This window comes from Artemia franciscana, chromosome 8, assembly GCF_032884065.1.
Source record: "Artemia franciscana chromosome 8, ASM3288406v1, whole genome shotgun sequence".
NCBI lineage: Eukaryota > Metazoa > Arthropoda > Branchiopoda > Anostraca > Artemiidae > Artemia > Artemia franciscana.
This window is the reverse complement of record NC_088870.1, coordinates 8,023,748-8,041,895: the sequence shown is the minus strand read 5'-3', so window position 1 is coordinate 8,041,895 and position 18,148 is coordinate 8,023,748. Positions and strand designations below refer to the sequence as shown.

The 18,148-nt window shown below is 36.5% G+C and overlaps 1 protein-coding gene across 1 annotated transcript; it reads right to left on the bottom strand.

Moving 5' to 3' along the window:
* Positions 1-1,285: 1,285 nt before the first annotated feature.
* On the bottom strand, positions 1,286-11,820 carry LOC136029933 (phosphatidylinositol N-acetylglucosaminyltransferase subunit Q-like; the record flags this gene model as incomplete). Its single annotated transcript, XM_065708467.1, is given in 3 exon segments — positions 1,286-1,520; positions 5,690-5,777; positions 11,628-11,820. Coding segments are annotated over 3 exon segments (388 nt in total), but the record flags the coding sequence as incomplete, so codon positions are not given.
* Between the last annotated feature and the right edge of the window lie 6,328 nt (positions 11,821-18,148).

Here is an 18,148-nt window from a genome sequence, read left to right as displayed (position 1 = left end):
TACTGTTGATATTTCTGGAGCTTTCGACAATATTGTGCACTCTCAGGCTCTATTTTCCTTTGCGTCTTCAGGTGTTAATCCTTCCGTACTAAGTTTATTGTCTTCTTGGTATTCAAAGTCTAAAATTCAAGTTACCTGGAATGGCCAAATATCTGATCCGGTAAATATAAATAAGGGAGTTCGGCAAGATGCCGTATTGTCTCCTAGTATATTTAAATGCGTGCTTGCATCGTGCCTGCGTCCCCTTAGAAGTTCTGTTTTTTACGGTAATACTGGTTTGTCTTCTATTGCATATGCAGATGACGTTCTTCTTGTTGCCCGGACTCGCCGTGGATTGCTTTCTAATTTTACTATATTAACCAATGAACTATCTAAGATTGGACTGTCAGTTAATGCGTCTAAATGCGAGTTTATTTGTTTTAATAGCCCTTATGCGGTGGCTCCATTCGTTACTGGGACTGCAGTTCTACCATGTTCTTCTTCAGTTAGTTGGCTTGGTCTGTGTTTCGGCCCAACACTTTCCGCTACCTGTTCATCCCTAGTGAATCAAGCCGTGAAAAACCTACGCGTCGCTTACGGAAAAATATCCCCAAACAAAAGCGGTTTGTACATGATTTATAACGCTTATTGCGCCCCTGTGCTTTTGTTTTTATCAGGCATGGCTCATCTGTTTCGTAAGAAAGATCGACATACTCTACGTACGGCTTATTTCAGATATTGTAAATTCCTCCTCCGGCTTCCTAGATGGCACCGAAACAAAAAAATAATTGCTCGATTTGGTTTAGTAGATGTGCCTTCTCGGATTCGGTCTTCCAGTGATGATTTATGTAAAAAGACTGTCAACTTTATTCACGTTTATGACCCTCTGCAGCCTTTCTTCCATATTGATACTGGTTGATTAATCCATATTGTCTTTTGTTAGTTTGAATTTTGTATTTCTTCGCTGTTTATCGTATTTGTTTTTGTTTATTTATTTATAATACTCCGTACTTTGTGTTTTTTATACTTTACGGGTAATAAAGTTCATTCATTCATTCATTCAAAGGCAGAAACGAATGTTATAGCTACACAAATGTGGAAACGAATTAAAAAAAATTCAATTAGATAGGGTAAAACTGTTTTTACCAAAATCCTTAAAAGAAAAAAAAAGAAAAATGTGAAACATGCAATTCTATTGTAACGTAGAAGTGCGATAGAAATCACGTAGAAGAACGAATAACGTAAAATAATAGAATAACGTAAAGTAACGCAGAAGTTATTTCTATAGAAACAAATAAGACGTGTGTAAGGGGTTTCATTTTAATTATTAAGAAAGTCTAAAATAAGTGTACTTAGTTTTTTTCGAAAAGACAATAAGTTTAAACAATTTCTCCAAAAACAATCTTCTTCAGAAAATTCAGCGCGGAGGTTACATCAAATGAAGGACTTTTCGCTCCCTTGAACGGTACCTGCGCATGACCACGAAGAAACTCCTGACACTGATCTAGCAGCAGAAATACAGCTTTCAATAACAGGCGAAGCTAAAAGAAAAACATTCAATTGGAGACGATCGTTACCAGGGGCGCTTTTATGAGGCCCTTGCCCCCAGCACATAAATTTTAGAGGCGCAAAATTTCAAATAAACAATATAATTCTATTGTCATTTTGTATTTTATTTTTGTTACAGTAAAGTAGAGGGCGCATGCTGACGTTGAGTGTAAGCAAATTGAACCCAAAATTTCATTTTTCCCACATCTTCATCGCCATTCCTTGAAAATAAAAGTAAGTAGACCGAATTTAATTAATTTTAATGTTTTTGTGATATTTCGTATTCAAATTTTGTTAATGAATGAAATTTTGCTAAAATTTGGTCTAAAAATTTTTGGAGAAGAGGAAGGGGAGGGCGCTAATCAAAATGTTGCCCCTGGTGCAAGAGAGGCCACAACCGCGACTGATCGTTATCGAACAACTCTAGCCGTTCGAACGTCAGGACAACTCACTATGTTTTCACTTTTTGACGGCAAGATTCAAAGCACCAGCAAAAACAACGCCCAACATCATCATTAGATCAACAACACTAACAATGATGCGAAAGCACTGTTGACATTTATCACTTTTAAAACACTGAAACTACTAGTGAATATGGTTAAAGACGATTCTTTCTGGATTACTTCTGCTAGAAGATTATTCGACGCAGCAATTAATGATTACAGTGATTCTCTTTTTACCCCCAAAACATTTTAGGTAACCCTTATCAGTTAGAGGTACTAAGTAACTATAGTTAAAAGGTGGTTTGTTTTTTTTGTTGGCCGGCCGCGTACATTCTTAAAAATTTTGTGTACACCCAAGGATGCGTACCACAGATTGAGAACCACTGAATCACCAGATGAAGCTTGTTAATCATTGTTTTCACCTAGAAGTCTTTCAATGATGACAATAAGTCCTAGAAAGGGTTCCAAAAGTTGACGCTCACTGCCTCAATTCAGGAACCAAGTCGAAAGTTTTCTCAGAACAAGGTTAAACCATATATCTGTGAATACTGACAAAAATGCATTATCGAAAAGCGTCTGAAGAACTTTGATGGACCACCATCAAAATCTGACGCCTTTGTGAGTTAATTGTGTCGCCGCTGGAATCGTTAAATAGGTTCTTAGTTAAAAAGGTTAATAGTAAATAGGTTAAATTATAAATAGGTCATTAGTACCCTGTCTAAAAGAGGACAAAAATGTTCAATCATGAGCCAGATGTTAAGGCTGCGTAGGGATGGGACGAAATTCTAGGTTTTCATTCTTGGTAGGAAAAAAATTTATCCTTCCAAAAAATTGTTGCTTCTTCCGCATTTTAGGCTACTTCCAATGAAAATCAAGGTCGAAATAAAGAAAAAGAATGGCAAGTTAAGCTAAAAAGTGATCAAAACTGAAAAAGAAGAACTGAAAAGCAAGAAAAGATCATCCGAAGAAAAAACGATAATTATTTATTCTCCTTCTGTTAGAAGGTATGGGCTTTTCAGTCCAAACTATATAGCCCTCTCCTTTTTCTCTCATTATATGAGGTGCATTGAAATATTAAAGGTTGCTGCTATTTGCATGTCTTGTAGTAGCTCTTTGGATTCCAGGAACACGATAATTCGATATTCCGACTTATCTAGGTGTATACTCTTTGAGCAGGTCTGATCAGCCAATCTTTAAACTGATAGTAATAGTTTGTGGTGTTTGGAGCACTTTAACAGTTTACTTTAAAGGGTAGGCTTTAGAGAAATCATCACATAACATTTGAACGGACAATGGTCAATCGTTTCATTTCTGATGTTGCAGAATCTGCAATATGGGTTGACGGATATCAGGTTATCGTACTTCAGACAACAAGAGCTTTAGCATCTTTAGCTTCCTCTATATAAAGAGAAGAAGCAGATAAACTTTTGAAACACAGTTCTACTGTATCGAGCTTAGTATGGCTAATTAGTAAGATCTTACTACCATCTATTTTTATCATCTTTTAGTATTACTGTTCTATAGTCCAATTTATTCAAACAAAGGGTCTAAGTAATGAGTGTAGGGTTGGGGGACAATGGGAGAGCTGCCCTCCTAAAACTTTAAACTTACACTAGACATTAACGAGAACTTTGCGTATGTTAGAATTTTTCTGTTGGATATTCACTGGCAGATGATTGAAAAGGCTGGAAATAAATAGAAATGTCCAGATATCCTGTTCGACATCGATATTCAATATCAATTTTTGGTCTGATATATAGATAGTAGACTCTCCCACGATCCACCGGTTTTGCCTCTCAATCCAAGTAGTAAAAAAGTGCCGAATCTGGCTGGGCCACCGCGGTAGAGGTTCGGCCATCTCTGGCTTACGTTCAGTCACGTGAAAAAATAAACAAAAAAGTGGCCAGGTAAACATTAAAACTTCTTTTTCGGCTATAAAATATGATAGAATATGGTCAGTATAAAAAAAAACTACAAAATCAATTTCAGTCAGGGTTAAAAAACTAAAGAATATTAATTTCAAATTATAAATTGACTGACCAACACCAAAAGTAAGCCACTGCACTATTCTTGACGTTCCATCTGTCAGTGACTATAGACTATCCATCTCGTCAGTTAGCGCAGTCTCTTACTCCAGTCTCTTTCAGAAAGCGGACCTAAAGTTCTTCAGTTGCTACTTTTTATAATGATACTATAGTAAACAGTATTCCCTTTCTTTCTCTTCAGCTTAACAAGAACATAATCAGCAGCCTGGACTTTCTCAGTGTCAAATTGGAAGTTGATGGTAGGGGGCTCGTCTTTAACGTCCATACTGGATTCTGAAGAGTTGTTGTATACAGGTTCATCTACGTCAGAACCGTCACTCCAACTGCAACTCTTGTTACAAGAAACATACCTTTTGCCATTTAGCCTTTTCACTTCTCTGACTTTCTTCCTTTCCGGACTAGGGCTTTTGTGGCAGATACAGCTTTAACCCCACCAGTAATGCCTTCTTTCACATAAGTGTCAGGGAACACTTCTGACTTTCCATATTTTTTTCCTGTTGATTATTCGTGTTGGGTTTTAGGAAAGGTGTTTGCAGGGACGATCTCTTATAGCGAATCATTTGCTGACCTTTGCTTCTCATTTAGAAATAGAACCTGTGCTGCGTCCGTTTAGAGGTCCATGTTAAAAAAAGGAGTTTGAATTTCAAAGGACTTGTGCTGAGCATAAAAACTTTCATAGAAAGTGCTTCACTAGATGTGGTAGGTATTCTGACTGAGACACATGACGACTGGAACTCAAAATCCTTGGAGACATTATCTGTTGGTGGGGTAAAACCCACTTGCTCTGAATCCACTGATTATATTCCAGGGGATTATATTTTCCAGGGAAAATAAGTAGAGAGGGACTGCGTTCCCAGCGCATTAACATCAACACAAATCATGGTCGACTGACCTCTTTCTGCTGACGTGACCTTCCCTACTTACTTCTGGGCTCCCTGTGCATTGATCTTACCGGACTTGTGGATGTTTTTTAGACCCGACTCGTCAACATTCAAAATATCTTGTGGTCTGAAATTTTTATCTAGGTCTCGCTCAGATTTTCAAAGAAAGTGCCTACAGTGTGACGGTTGAAACCAACTGCCCGTCCTAAACTTCTACCTTCTGGCATTCTTACTGATAAGAGTTTTAAGACGACCCATAAAATCACGGTACCAATCTTTAGTAACAGCATGAGTGTATAGAAGTTTATGTCCTCGTAGGGGAGTACTATCGAATATCGACTATCGTTTTCAAGTACGTTTTTAGTCTTTTTTCTTGTTCCTCTGTAAATAATTATCATTTGTTGTAACAAACTGTAAAGAAACTCAGGTCCAGACTTTGTAGAGCCATATTCAGCTTCTCAACTTTTTTCATGTAATCGTGTACACCCATGGCACTTGCAGAGAATCCAACTGAATTTGTGTCGATAAGAGAGAAAAAGCTGTTGTTTGGTTTTCTTCTGGATCCCCGCCATCTTTCTTCTTTGTTTTAAATTTCTGCGTTTTATCTTTAATGGAACTTAACAGGACAAAAACAGAATTCCAGTTCACCTACTGGTCTGACAGGGTTAAGCAACCTCAGAATTAATCAAGTTTTGGGTTTTGAGCTTGCCTTTAACCTTAGAATATGTTGTTTACACAGCTTTTACAAGCATAGCCGACTTTCGGACACCTTGGTACAGCATGCCGAACCTACCCCAGGTATCGTGGCCAAACGTGGTAATTCGCCATCCTGCGGGATCAAAAAATGGCAACAGAAAACCGGTGAAGATGCGTCTCGGAAGCTGCCAAAAGACAGACAAATAATCAGAGAATACAACGTGAGTTTATGGCTTTTCTAATATTAGTAATTAGGTGCAGGCCCTCTGACAAATATTTAATAAAATTCTAGGTTTAATCACCATAAAACGTGATCCAATGTTATATTTTTGGTAAAAGTATAAATCAAAGCTTGACATTTTAAAAACATACACTGCCATCTGTCAGAGCTCTTGTAATCCATCAGAAGCCCCCATAGGTTTTTATATTAGGATTATTTGCTTTGGCTAAACGTGGGCCGTGCCGATTATAGGCCGTTCCCCCTTATACCAATTTTGATATTTAATGTTGCCCAACTTTAAACTTTTGAATTGAATTCTTAGAAAAAGAAGCTGTTATCTAGCCGTAATGTGATTTGTATCAACTCTCTCGTATGGTGTTTATGCTTTCTGGAAATTGGAAGTAGGAGAGTGGGTGTATTGCATCATAGTATTGCCAGATAAGTTGAACATGAAAAATGCTCAAGGTCAATTTTAGTGAAATATCAAATGACGAGTTTCTAAAGACCTATATTTAAAGGCCCTCGGGAAGCATTTGTAAGCCTCCCCCCTTCATTACAGAATCAACTGCCTCCCCCTCCAAAAAAGATGCTGCCTACGCCCGTGTCTACAGTCATTGTTATATTCAAACGATTATATCATTCGTCCCAAAACAAAAGGGGGTTACCCCCCTCAAAATACCTCCACAAAAATAGTGATGACATTGCTAAATCAAAATTAGTATCACTCACTGATTATAATGAGTGCTGCTGGCTGGTCTTCGGAAACTATCCCTAAATATCATTACCTTTAGAATGTGGAAGACCTAACTGATACTCTACATATGGTGGCAATTGAGACAGTTTTAAAATTTATGCAGCTGATTATTTGAGTTTGAATATAATTTGCTATGTTATTGATTTATGAACCCATCCCCCAATTGATTGGAATCTAAGCTATTGTTAATAAACCAATGTATAAGGTGAAGACGGAAAAATCGGACATTCAAATAAAAGCTGAGTTTGGCTAGCCATACTAACTTCATACAATATTACAAGGAGCCCCTCCCTCCTGCCCGCTCACGATGAGTTACGGAGTTAAAAGAATTTTGTTCAAATTAGAACTGGATCTGTTTTGGATTGCGCGCAGCTTATCATCGCGGGAACAGGCTTTTTTCAGTGTCGTCTTAAAATGTCTATTGTACCTTGATTTGCATTTTGAGTTGAGAAAAGCAATTGTTAATATACCAACGCATGAGGTATGGTTAGCCATTTGAACTTTGATTCGAAAGTTCGATTTTTGCAAACGGTATATGCTGAAATCAATAATGCAAGGATCTTCATAGGAACACCTGGATCTTAGTGAACTGAGAAGAATCTTAGCACCCATTATTTTAGTCTATTTTTTATCGCAGCATGACTGCCCTAAGCATGAGGCTAAAGCATGAGGTAAGTACGGCTAGCCAAACTGACCTTTCAGTCAAAAGTTCGATTTTGTAAACTTGTTACATGTCAGACCTTGCTGTAATCAATCCTGTAAGGAATTGCATATGAACAACTGGGTCTTATGAACTTAATTAGGGAAATGAGAACGATCTTGAGTATATTTTATTACTGCAATATGACTGCCCTAAGTCAAAGCCAACCAAGTACATACTTCACAAATGGTAAAAAAAATTTCCAACAAACTTTTTCCGTAAAGGTTATGAGCGTGCTAATTACAAATCTGGGGTTCAAACACAAGTAATGGATACGATACACCATGTTGGAATCAGTCATATAAGGACTTGCAATCTCCAGAATTTAAAGGCCATTAGTGGGGTCATTACGCCCATAACTCCTCCATAAAAAAAAACACCAGCACAGCACCCATGTAGATATTTTAGGAAAAATTTATGGAATGATCCCGAGGAGTCAAATATTTCGTCATTAAAGATCACTAAGATCTTTGATATAAATGATTTAAGTACATAAGTACCATTCTAAGTGCTGATTTCTAAGTACTGTTCTAAATACTATTCATGTTCTAAGTACTGTTCTTCAGTACTAAGTATATATTTGATTGAAAAATTTACGCATTACTTTCACCAAGATTAGTGCTTAAAGATTGTTAAGCTTCTTCATTCCAAATCCAAGGCTAGTGTTTCAATTTAGGATTCTAAAATAAGAACACACTCAGTTTCCCAAAAAACTAGAAAACAAAAATAAACATGTTTTAAGAAAAAAAAATCGTTCCAAGTGCGCTCAAGTTTTTTTGTGCCTCAAGTGTGCCACGCTGTCTCAACTCTCAAATCAGACAGCAGCGTACTGAACAGCGGGTATTTGGCCCAAAAGTTGTATTGACTGCACTGAAAAAGCCTGTAAAAGTATTTCTGATGTAACATTTTACCATGATCTGGAATCAAATAAACTTTACAAATTACCGGAAGTTTAGATTCAAACAGAGACTGCCTATGCTAAATTGCCTTTTGGGTTAGTACACCAAGCTATTGAATCAGAGGTCACTCATAAGGTTATTTATTAGAAAGGCTTTGGCATTAAAAGGGATTAGAAAGGCTATTAATAAAGTTTGTAGATCATCCTGCCTTGCAATCTTAAACCATACGGAACCTATGATCGACTAAACAGTGAAGTTTCACTCTTCGAAGGTTGTTCTTGACAGTTTTAGATCCCGTGCCCATCTGGTTAAGGATGAGGTCCCCCAAAGTAGTGCACAGCCCCCATCTTATTGCTCGTGACCTATATCAATGACACGGGCGACTACCTAGCAAAACCTCTACACCACTTTGCCGGTCCACCAAAACACCACATACAATCGGCTTCGAAAAAAACAGAGCCCAATACAATACTTCTCTATGCCCTTCAAGCTGACCTCTTTAAAATTAAAATTGTCTGATATATGGAAAATCAACTTTGAGGCAGTAAAAATATAGTAGCTCCCTCTCTCCCAACTGAGGGTTAATCCCTGATCTGCACTCAAATATAGCTGACTTGAATTTCCATGTTGGGTGTCTCAAAGTTCAAATGGCACCATAAGCATCGAAAACTGGGTAGCCCCCCCCTCAAAGGGAAAAAAGAACATACTAGATATTTAAAATTATATCCAACAGGAAAATGAGAAATCCTATTTAAATCCTGTAAGAATAATACTCTTGGCATAACAGCTCCACCCCTCAACCCGGGGATAAGATTCTAGTGGCATTATTTGTTGACAAGCAAAGAAGCTCCATAACAGGACCGATGGGAGATTTCTGGACAACGGTTAGATCAATAAGACCAATTGAATGCCATACAAAACCAATTATTTTCCAATAATAAAATTATACTTAAAATCTAGCTTAATTCCAAGATAAAACGTTAAAGAGAACTAAAAAAACAGAGTATGTGGGTCATTTGTTAGACTAAAGAACAAACTGGGTAATTTGTCGTACCTTTAAAAGAATTAAACAGTAAATAGAAACAAGATTTCCAGAATGAAAGTAAAGACAAAACTTAAAGCGAACAAAGATTATACCGTACATCAGAGGAACTCATTCCTAAGCCTGCTCAACTTCTATTTACGCTAAAGCATTAGAGTGCATCTGCGAAAGTAGTGCACAGTGTAAAAATATTTATTTCAAAAATATTTCTATTTCAAAATTATTTTATTTGATTTCGGAAATATTTTATTTCAAATTATTTTATTCAGATAATTTTATTTCAAACATTTTGTCGAAATAACCTTATATTTCATTTCAAAAACTATTTTATTTCAAAAATATTTTATTTCAACAGCCCTTGTGTTTGAGCATTCGTTCTTAAAGAATTAAAACAAAAAGTCAGTCTTCAGAAAAGCCAAAAGAGAAAGGGAAAAAGTCAAAGTCAAAAAGAGAAAGTATTTTAGCTGACTCTAGATAGCTAGACTACATGCAAAACACAAAAAGTTATGTGAAATGAGGAATATTTTTGCAGATAGTGATCCAAATGAAGTCGACACAAATATTTGAGCCTTTTGACTAATAGCTGTCCCAGGCAAACAGAAGAAAACTAAGCAAAAACATCACTGATATTTAACTTAAAACCAAAAGCATATAAAGAATAAAGAAACTATACAGAATAAAGAACTATAAAGAATATAAAACTATAAAGAATAAAGAACAACTAAAAACAAAAATACACTTAGCACCGTCAAGCGAGAAGTCGGCTAAGACTATCAGGTGATTTATCTTATTGCATTTTTAATCTATATTTTTTGCTTATAGCTTAAAATCCTTATCAAAAACGTTTTTCCACAACCAACATCACGGCCAAGAGTACGGGTAATTTATAAGACCGAGAACTGGCGCTAGAGTTGAAAATTAAAAACTGTCTCCGCCATCTAGCCATTTGGGGACACTTGGATTTTTTTACAGTCTAATAATAAAGATAATTCATTTACTAAGTGTAAATCGTAAAATTAGGATATTAATAACTGTATGATCTCAATTTCTGATTAAAAAAAAGAACTACTGCGAGGCTTGAAAAAGTACTAAGAGTTCACCAAGTACTAGATGGCGTTGATAATTTTTTTGTAGACATTAGCACCAGTTTCTGTTCTAATATGTTACCCACAATCTTTATATTACGGCTAAAAGTACCCCTATTTTCTCAAAACCTCAGTTTAAAATTTAAGATGACTATTCATTTGTTTAAATTTTTAAATAAAAATTTTGGCCTTTTTTTAAGAAAACGGTGGTGTATGTGATTTTGCCTTTACCAGATTTTGTTCTCTTTCTCCAGTTAATACAGTCAAATATTTGTTTCCTGTACAGAGAATTTTCACTAGATTAGGCAAAAACAACAAATTTTATTATTCTTTTTTCTTAGTAGCACTCTAATCTATCCCTCTTCTAAACGGAAAACTGTACCAACAAAACTGTACTACTAATTTAGCTCCTCAATCACTACTCAGGACTAAACATAATGGTTGATACCACAGCAGTCTCATATCTCAAAATGGAGCGAGATATAGTTTTAAGTTATTCATTTACCTACTTTTTTTCATAGCTTGAAATGTCGTGTCTCTTCTTTATTGGACGTTTGAATTCTAAACCCGGCAAATAACACTGCCTCTTTTTGAAACACAAAGAACAGTGGAGTAAATGTATTATTCAAAATAATTTAAAAAGGCAGACAAAATGCAAGGACTTATAAAAATCTGAATAATAGAAACTTACTGCATATTGTAAGATGAGAATTATGCTACCATAATGTTTTCTTCAAGTGGTGTGTATAACTTAGGGTTGTACATGGCCCCATTAGGGGGGGGGGGGGTTGAGGCACATAGTCACTATAGCGACAGCCATTACATTTGGAAAGAGTATTGACTGGAAAATCGAAAGGCTCTTTAATCTTTTGTTATTATACTGTTTATTTAGAAGAAGGTATAGACTAGAGTGGTACCGCTTTCTTTTGTTCCTTTTCCCTGATACTTATTTCAAGATGTATTCTGTAAGTAAGATGAAATTGTGAAATGTCATTTAGACTTATGGTTTTTATTCAGTTACCCTTTCACCGTTACTGAGAAAGGGTCATCATATTTTAGTTTTGTGTTTTGTTTCAAGGTTTGTTTTTGTTTTTGTTTTTTTTTATCAGTTTATTCTACACTAAAGACGGTCAAGCGGAGGTCTTGACCGAAATATTTGCATAATTCGGGATAAAACTATAGAAATAGCAGACAAAAAAGCTTATATCGAAAAGAACATGTAAATCTTGTAGAAGATCTCGTATTTTTCTTTTCAATTGTTTTCGGTTAGAAACAACTCCCGTTTAAAAAACGTAACAAAATAATGCAAAGAAAAGCAAAAAAAAAAGTAAATACCGTTAGGAAAACAAAATAGTACACAGCCGTAGTTGGAAGCATAAATCCAGCAATCATAAAAACAATCATTCCAACGATAATTTGATCTGTTTCGAAGTGACCACTATCAACACACTGCCTGATTGGATTATACTTCTTTCCTCTGAAAAGTCTCCACAGTGAGTTAACCGTCAACATGTTTATATTGTATAGCCTACAATAATATCAAAACTATAATCATAAACCATCCAATAATATATTGTTAGTATTGTATTAGACGGTAGATATCACGAATTGAAAATAAACAGGTATTATTAAAGTAAAAAAACTGATTTTATCTATTACTAGCTGTTGGGGTGGCGCTTCGCGCCACCCCAACACCTAGTTGGTGGGGCGCTTCGCGCCCCCCAAGCCCCCCCGCGCGCGTAAGTCGTTACGCGCCATATTAGTTACGCGCCATTGTAGTTGTGTCCCTGTGTCCCACCTGTGAATAGATATATATATATATATATATATATATATATATATATATATATATATATATATATATATATATATATATATATATATACTTATATATATATATATATATATATATATATATATATATATATATATATATATATATATATATATATATATATATATATATATATGTGTGTGTGTGTGTTTTTAACTACGTAAAACATGCGAATATACAACATTCTTCGCTGTCCCATTGTCTATGCATATAAATAGATTGTCAGGTTTACTGACTCTTGAACATGCAACATATAATTGTCCATGGGAAAAACAATCCGTATTCAGATCTATACCTCATTATTCTAACGATGTGTCCCTGTGTCCCGGTCGTCATTTATATTCCCTGTGTCCCGGTCGTCATTTGTGTCCCGGTGTCCCAGGTTGTAATTTCTCTTTGAGTGTCCCGGTCGTCATTTATATTCCCTGTGTCCCGGTGTCCCGGTCGTCATTTGTGTCCCGGTGTCCCGGTCTGTAATATCTATTAGAACAATCCCTGTGTCCCGGTCGTCATTTATATATCCCGCCTGTGCCCCCGGCGTCCCCGTTGTAGTTGTGTCCCTGTGTCCCGGTCGTCATTTATATTCCCTGTGTCCCGGTCGCGATTTGTGTCCGGGTTTCCCAGTCTGCAATTTCTCTTTGAGGTTCCCGGTAGTCATTTATATTCCCTGTGTCCCGGTCGTCATTTGTGTCCCGGTGTCCCGGTATGTAATTTCATCAGTTGACAAACATGACGTCAGTCGACAAACAACTTCATGACGCATACAGCTCAATCCTTAAAATGAAGTCAGTCGACAAACATGACGTCAGTCGACACACAAACATGACGTCACTCGACAGACACACACACACACAGACAACTTATTTTTATATATATAGATTATTCCGATAATCACCACAACAAAAGATTAACCACATTGTGAAAAACACCTGTTTTTAATTTCATTGCCCTGTGGTTTTGAAATCAAAAACACTTGTAAAAATTAAAAAAAATCGAAAGAATTTCTAATATAATTGGATTTGTTGCATGAATCTGCTCATATATTTGTACTCTCGGCCGGTAAGAAATATATTATTATAGCACAACAACTTCTGAAATTGATAAAGTGTCACTTTACTGCAATTATACTCAAAAAGTTAAGCACTTGAAGGTTGAAGCTTATCGAAAATGCTCTTGTAAATGACTGGGTCTAAAAAAATAAAACTTAAACTCTTGGGAACGAAACCATGTTGATTTCCAGTACTGTATAAAAAATGCAAAATACTCTCTAACATATGTTTATTATGCCTGGGCATAACAAACTTTATTACTCTTTTGGTCATCCTCTGGGGGGCCTTCAAGGTCATTTAACATTCCTTACTTTTGTGACTTTGCAAGAAGAGCCTTAGTTCATTTTTTTTCGAAGCATATGGTTCGAAGGAGCTCAAAGAGATTTATTGATTGGTCTATTCAAAATGAGCTTATCTAGAATCCTGACCAAGTTGTAAATTGTTGCAAAAGGGCGTAAAAAGAGTTTGAGTCTTCTAAGACTTAAGAGTCTAATCTTCTAAGTAACGAACATTTCAGAAATTCGGGCATTTCCAACGAATTTCGACCGAAAAGTTGAATAGGAATCAGTCTTTAATGTTTCGAGTTTCTTAAATTTCGATTTGTGAGAAAGATTTTTTCCAATGTGCGTTTTTGTTTCCAATTTTATTAATTTTTTTTTCATTTTTATTCAATTTCTCTCATATAAAAATAGGAAAAGTAGACTAAGGCCCTTTTTGTGAAACTTTACAGACTTCAGAAAGTAAAAATTCAAGGGAATAAAACAACACTAAAGGTCTGAAATGTAGCAGAACTTGTTTCAATGGAAAGATTAAGAAAAATGGAGGTTGAAAACAGTGGCAAATTCAAGATCTCGGAAGTAGAGCAAAAGTGGATAGGGGAGAGTCTGGCTGGCGAAAACACACTTAATTATTCTATTGCAAATAAACACTGTACCCAAAGGGGTCTGCCTTTTTACAATTCAAGATTTACCTTTAAAAGGATTTAAATACGGAACCAGTAGTGTCCTGTACATGAGTTATTGCTTTATCATAATTTTTTAATAATTGTATATTATCATCATCAGCGTAATTCATATTGTAATTTAATTTTAAATGTAATTTAACTATGGCTCTAAATTAATCATACATTAATAAACGCCATTTCTACAAGCAGTTACGGTAACGCAGTAGTTAGCCTTCAAGATGTTCAAAGTTGTGATAATACTGGTGGTAATCTTGTAGAAACTATTTCTGGTAACCTGGTACCATTCCTTTACCAACGAAAGATATTGCAATAGGTAGAAATTGTAATAGCATTAAATTTTAATAGCAGGGATAAGGACACGAAATTCGTTCTCGGTCATGACAAAATTTAGACAGTACCATAGTAACGGGTAGACAGTAAGAAATAACAGTAACGCCAAGGTCAAGAGAAACAAGTAGAGAGTAATCGGTAGGTAGTACATAGTAATAGTGAATTGAGTAGAAGTAACGAACTGGTAGGAAAAACAAAGAGATCCAGACTTATCTAAACTGCCGGAAGCCGAGTGCTCAATTCTTCAGTAAAGACTTGAATTAAGCCGAATTCCAATGAAGGGTTCTCTAAATCCAGTTCTCTATCTAGATATAACTCAATTGAAAGACATGTCAGTGAAGAAGATCTGGTTAACCTTAGTTTTCTCTCTCCTGATTTGGATGATCATATCATTGAATGGAAGAAGAAAGTTAGGCTAAGACAACTCTTGGTGTACCTCTCTAATAATATATCAATTACTCAACTGAAAATTGGTCAATAAAGACCGGTAATGAGCAAATAATTTCTATACTTCAAAGCAAATGCATCAGCTGTATTGCAGAGATTACTCAGGTTGACCCAATACCAGATGAAAGCCACAATCGGACGGACCATATCAGAAGTAAATAGCTGTTCTGACTGATTCGCATTTAAAAAATCTCAGGAACCAGCTTTCAAAAAACAACTTCAAGGGACAAGCCAACGGGAAGCAGCTGCAAAGCTGCAGTCGTGTCAGAAGTGGACTCTCAAAAGTTGAACCTCTCTCAAAATACTGTGTCTAGCACCATGTTCTGACTGATTCGCATTTAAAAAATCTCAGGAACCAGCTTTCAAAAAACAACTTCAAGGGACAAGCCAACGGGAAGCAGCTGCAAAGCTGCACTCGTGTCAGAAGTGGACTCTCAAAAGTTGAACCTCTCTCAAAATACTGTGTCTAGCACCATGTTCTGACTGATTCGCATTTAAAAAATCTCAGGAACCAGCTTTCAAAAAACAACTTCAAGGGACAAGCCAACGGGAAGCAGCTACAAAGCTGCAGTCGTGTCAGAAGTGGACTCTCAAAAGTTGAACCTCTCTCAAAATACTGTGTCTAGCACCATGTTCTGACTGATTCGCATTTAAAAAATCTCAGGAACCAGCTTTCAAAAAACAACTTCAAGGGACAAGCCAACGGGAAGCAGCTACAAAGCTGCAGTCGTGTCAGAAGTGGACTCTCAAAAGTTGAACCTCTCTCAAAATACTGTGTCTAGCACCATGTTCTGACTGATTCGCATTTAAAAAATCTCAGGAACCAGCTTTCAAAAAACAACTTCAAGGGACAAGCCAACGGGAAGCAGCTACAAAGCTGCAGTCGTGTCAGAAGTGGACTCTCAAAAGTTGAACCTCTCTCAAAATACTGTGTCTAGCACCATGTTCTGACTGATTCGCATTTAAAAAATCTCAGGAACCAGCTTTCAAAAACAACTTCAAGGGACAAGCCAACGGGAAGCAGCTACAAAGCTGCAGTCGTGTCAGAAGTGGACTCTCAAAAGTTGAACCTCTCTCAAAATACTGTGTCTAGCACCATGTTTTGACTGATTCGCATTTAAAAAATCTCAGGAACCAGCTTTCAAAAAACAACTTCAAGGGACAAGCTAACGGGAAGCAGCTGCAAAGGTGCAGTCGTGTCAGAAGTGGACTCTCAAAAGTTGAACCTCTCTCAAAATACTGTGTCTAGTACCATGTTCTGACTGATTCGCATTTAAAAAATCTCAGGAACCAGCTTTCAAAAAACAACTTCAAGGGACAAGCCAACGGGAAGCAGCTACAAAGCTGCAGTCGTGTCAGAAGTGGACTCTCAAAAGTTGAACCTCTCTCAAAATACTGTGTCTAGCACCATGTTCTGACTGATTCGCATTAAAAAATCTCAGGAACCAGCTTTCAAAAAACAACTTCAAGGGACAAGCCAACGGGAAGCAGCTACAAAGCTGCAGTCGTGTCAGAAGTGGACTCTCAAAAGTTGAACCTCTCTCAAAATACTGTGTCTAGCACCATGTTCTGACTGATTCGCATTTAAAAAATCTCAGGAACCAGCTTTCAAAAAACAACTTCAAGGGACAAGCCAACGGGAAGCAGCTGCAAAGCTGCAGTCGTGTCAGAAGTGGACTCTCAAAAGTTGAACCTCTCTCAAAATACTGTGTCTAGCACCATATTGACCAACAGGATTGAGTTTTCAGAGCCCCCAATACAGCCAGAGAGGCTGGACTCCTATTTAATCAGGCTAAATCTTTATTCTTACTCTTCTAGTTACTCTGTACTTTCCTCTTTCTACTTTTAATCTTTTTCAAATCTTTATTTTCATTCTTTCAATCTCTAGTTTTAACTCTTAAGTCTATGAAGTCAGGTTAAATTTTTATATTTTATATTCAATTAATACTACTACTACTACTAATAACTCACTGCAGCACCAAGCCGCCTGAGGCCAACACAGCTACGCACGCTCCTCCTCCAACCTAATCTATTTAAAGCCTCCCTCTTTACACCCTCCCAGGAAGTTCCCATTTCCTTTAAATCCTTATTTGTTGAATTAATTTTAGTTTAATGTCACGAATTATATATTCTTAGGTCAAGTTGTTCTTCAAACGTAGCTAATTACCACAACTTTTAGTTTAGAATTAAAAACTTAAATTTCATCTGTATACAATTTTAATTATAAACATCAGTTATCGACAAGGAAGGGGAGGTGGTGGGGCAGGTTTTACCTACGTCTTAGACTTTAAGGGTAAATTCGCAGGATACTTGAACGTGTATCTCCAAAAATTGACCAATTCTGCTTTTTTGAACCTCAATTTAAAAAAAAAATATTTTTGGTTCATTTGAAATGAAATACTAAGAAAAAAGACAGTTAAAATGAAGAATAGTGGTTTTATTTAGTTCGAAAAGCTGAAAGGCAAAATGTAAAATTAGGCTCTATAACACATCTTAGAGCCCAGATAGGTATCTTCAAATTCATAATTCAACCTCTTCCCTATTTTTAAAGCTTGAAAGGTCTTTTGTTTGGATTAACTTCGTTTTTTTTCTCAAAGTCTACTTCTTCTGTACTGTGGGTCTTGGCAAGCCAATTCCTTGGGTTCAAGACAGATACAAAACAATTTTTCTTCTCTCCAAGTCTTGGAATGTTTTCATGATGACAAGGGAATCTAGGTTTTCAAAACCATTTCTATGCCAAATAGCCTAGTTCAACATGTTATATAGGATTTGGACACGGTATTTCTTGTCTGTGTGCGGGAGGTGAAGCTCTTGGGAGGCACTTGGGCAGAGAGGCATGAAACATATTTGGATCATTCTGTTGAACTTCAAAACAAATTAAAGCATACTGATAGATGTTTTTGAATATGCATGGCCGTACAAAATCATATCTTTGGAGGAATCAAAGGCACTACCCGAGTCGTGGAGGAGGTGGATAACATAAAAAAAAATTCAATCTTTCGTCCAGAGTTTTCATTTCGTGAAAAGTTCTTGGACTAGTATTCGGTGAATTTACGCAAGTTTCTATTGAAGTTGAAACACCGGCAATAAAAATGGTGACTTATGCCAAAGGAACACGGTTTCCCCTACCGTCCAGGCCTTGCTTCCTACTGGGAAGAATTCGACCCTCTTCCCAGAAATATTTTCCTGGGAACTTCATACTAATCTCGCGCTAAGTTGTTTCCTTACATTT